The sequence below is a fragment of the Loa loa genome, assembly GCF_000183805.2.
Source record: "Loa loa unplaced genomic scaffold supercont3.42, whole genome shotgun sequence".
Lineage (NCBI taxonomy): Eukaryota > Metazoa > Nematoda > Chromadorea > Rhabditida > Onchocercidae > Loa > Loa loa.
Genome location: NW_018108222.1, coordinates 353,753 through 356,044, shown reverse-complemented (window position 1 = coordinate 356,044; position 2,292 = coordinate 353,753). Strand labels below are relative to the sequence as shown.

Genomic DNA, 2,292 nt, shown 5'->3' with positions numbered 1-2,292 from the left:
GATAGCATTTGGAAATCCTTATCGGTTCATCCCCACACCAGCTAATGTTTCTTTTTCAAAATTCAAAAATTTAAATATCTAAATGATGTTTCTTTTGGTAATGCTTTTTTTTCAATTCAAAAATTTTTAAATGTTTGAATTATTCGTCTTCGGAGATAATATTACATCTCATTATCTTATAATCTTATGATTCTATTATTATTACTTACCGATATGCGTGCTGTATAATTCTTGCTGCTTCATTAGCTTTTGGATCTTTCGGATCGATATTGACATCGAGCACCATCTCCTAGAATTTATATTGCTGCTACAGATTCTTAACTCTCACTCCATGGATGAGACAAGGAGTCTTGGGATATGAAAAAGTTAATACTTCTACTAATCTCGCTTTACGATCTCATTTGCGATAGCACAAAGGCTTAATCTCACTCTGTTGGCTCACTTGAACACCTGCTTTTATTATGCTCCTTAATTTTGAAATGAAAGGCTTAAAGCTTCATGTAAACGGATTCAGCTGGTACGAGTAGGAGAAAGAAAAAGGATAAAGGAGATTATTGTGACCTTACAAGGCTGAGGTCATTTGAATCATTTCACATACCTTTCTATTAATTATTTCGAAAAAAAAGATGAAACAAAAGCAATCATTGAGTGAAACAAAAATGGTCTTCAATATTTGCTCGTTCAATGCCTTCTAGCTGACACACTCATGAATCTTTCTTATATTAAAATAACTTCTGATTTATTCGTAAAATTTGAGTTTAAAAAAGTTGTGAAAGAAACTTTAGCATATTATCGTTTTGTGTTCGAAAGAAGAAACATAGATTTAATGAAGAAAAAGTTGAAATTAAAATTGGTGTATAAAAAGCCCGAGAAATTTATTGCATTTAATAGATGAAATTTAGTTTGGAATCACTTCATTTAAATCATGCAAAATTCTGAATGCATTTTTTTTAAAGAAAGAATACCCATTGATTCTAATATATTCTGGAAACAAATGACAAAAGAAGCTAACTTTATGAGTTTCTTGTTGTTTTGAGGTCATATTTGCATCACTCGAATCCAATCCGCCGTGGTTTGAACGAAACATAGCAGTAATGTCACTGGTAGATTCTTTCTAGTTCTTACTGATTCTCAGAAGGTGATCTAGAACAGCGCTTACAAAGGCTAAAACGTAGAAATATATATTAAAAAGATGAGAGGGCACTCTTTGGAAATATCTTCTGGCAAATATCTTCTGGCACTCTAACCAACTGACTACTAACTAGCATTAATCAATACATAAATAACATTATCAATAGTGACAATATGTAGTAGCCTAGCTTCAAAGCCAAAGTCACTATCGCATAATATGCAAATACCAATTGTAGCCAATTTTAAAGAATGTGTGCAATTTCGTTAAAGCATCTTGTCATTTTTTTTCTTCTAAACTTTATGATTGTGCTGATGTTGGATGACTATTATATATTTTTATTCTTGTTACGGTTATTAGAGGGATCGGACAGCTTCCAAGGAGAAACAAGAAGAACAGATAGATGACCAGTCATATTCTTATTTAAATATTTATTTCAATCGTAAATTCGACGAGCCTTGTATCAAATGCAGTCGTTTCTTTACATTTGATACATATGATGAAGTGATGCTCATCGAGGATCATTCATTTTTTGCACCGGAAAATAAAACTCTCAGAACATTGTACGAGCAGGGAGAAAAGTTACACTTAATAGGGTAAGACACAAAAATTAAAACTATTTCCATTTGATGAGTAGTAACTGATACAAATTTTCATACGTATAAAGTATTATATAACTGATAATGATAATAATAACAGTAATATTGGAATAATGATAATAAGAGTGATAACAATATATTAATAATAGTAGTAATAGTAATAATAATGATATTAATAATAATAAAAATTATAACAATAATAATATTCAAAACAGTGCATATATGCATTTATTAAAATAAAATGTATCTTTAAAATATATCGCAAAATTATAACCTTTTGTATTGGAATGATTTATTAAAATAAATAAAATATTTTGATAAAATGCATAAAATATGTGAAATGACGACAAATTACAAAATAAATTTAAAAATATTCAAATTTCTTTCATTTTTTTCCTCTCAAATTTTAACAGATATACTTTATTTCAGGCAAAACTATAACAAGACTGTACAACATGGCTGTATTCGAAAAGTATTTCTACCACTTCATGATCCATTCTGCACATTGCTTATACCAGTCCTTACCAATCTTATTTAATGTTCTTGTTTTCAGAGTCCACTTCT

The 2,292-nt window shown here is 29.5% G+C and overlaps 1 protein-coding gene across 1 annotated transcript in view; it reads left to right on the top strand.

The window, feature by feature from the left end:
- Positions 1-1,485: 1,485 nt before the first annotated feature.
- The window catches only part of LOAG_13646 (hypothetical protein), a gene marked incomplete at its 3' end in the record, with an annotated part of 2,164 nt that continues 1,357 nt past the window's right edge, over positions 1,486-2,292 (top strand). Inside the window, exon 1 of the mRNA XM_020448706.1 lies at positions 1,486-1,725. Coding sequence (XP_020301172.1) covers positions 1,637-1,725 — 89 coding nt within the window. The 5' untranslated portion in view covers positions 1,486-1,636. The remainder of the gene's footprint in view (positions 1,726-2,292) is intronic.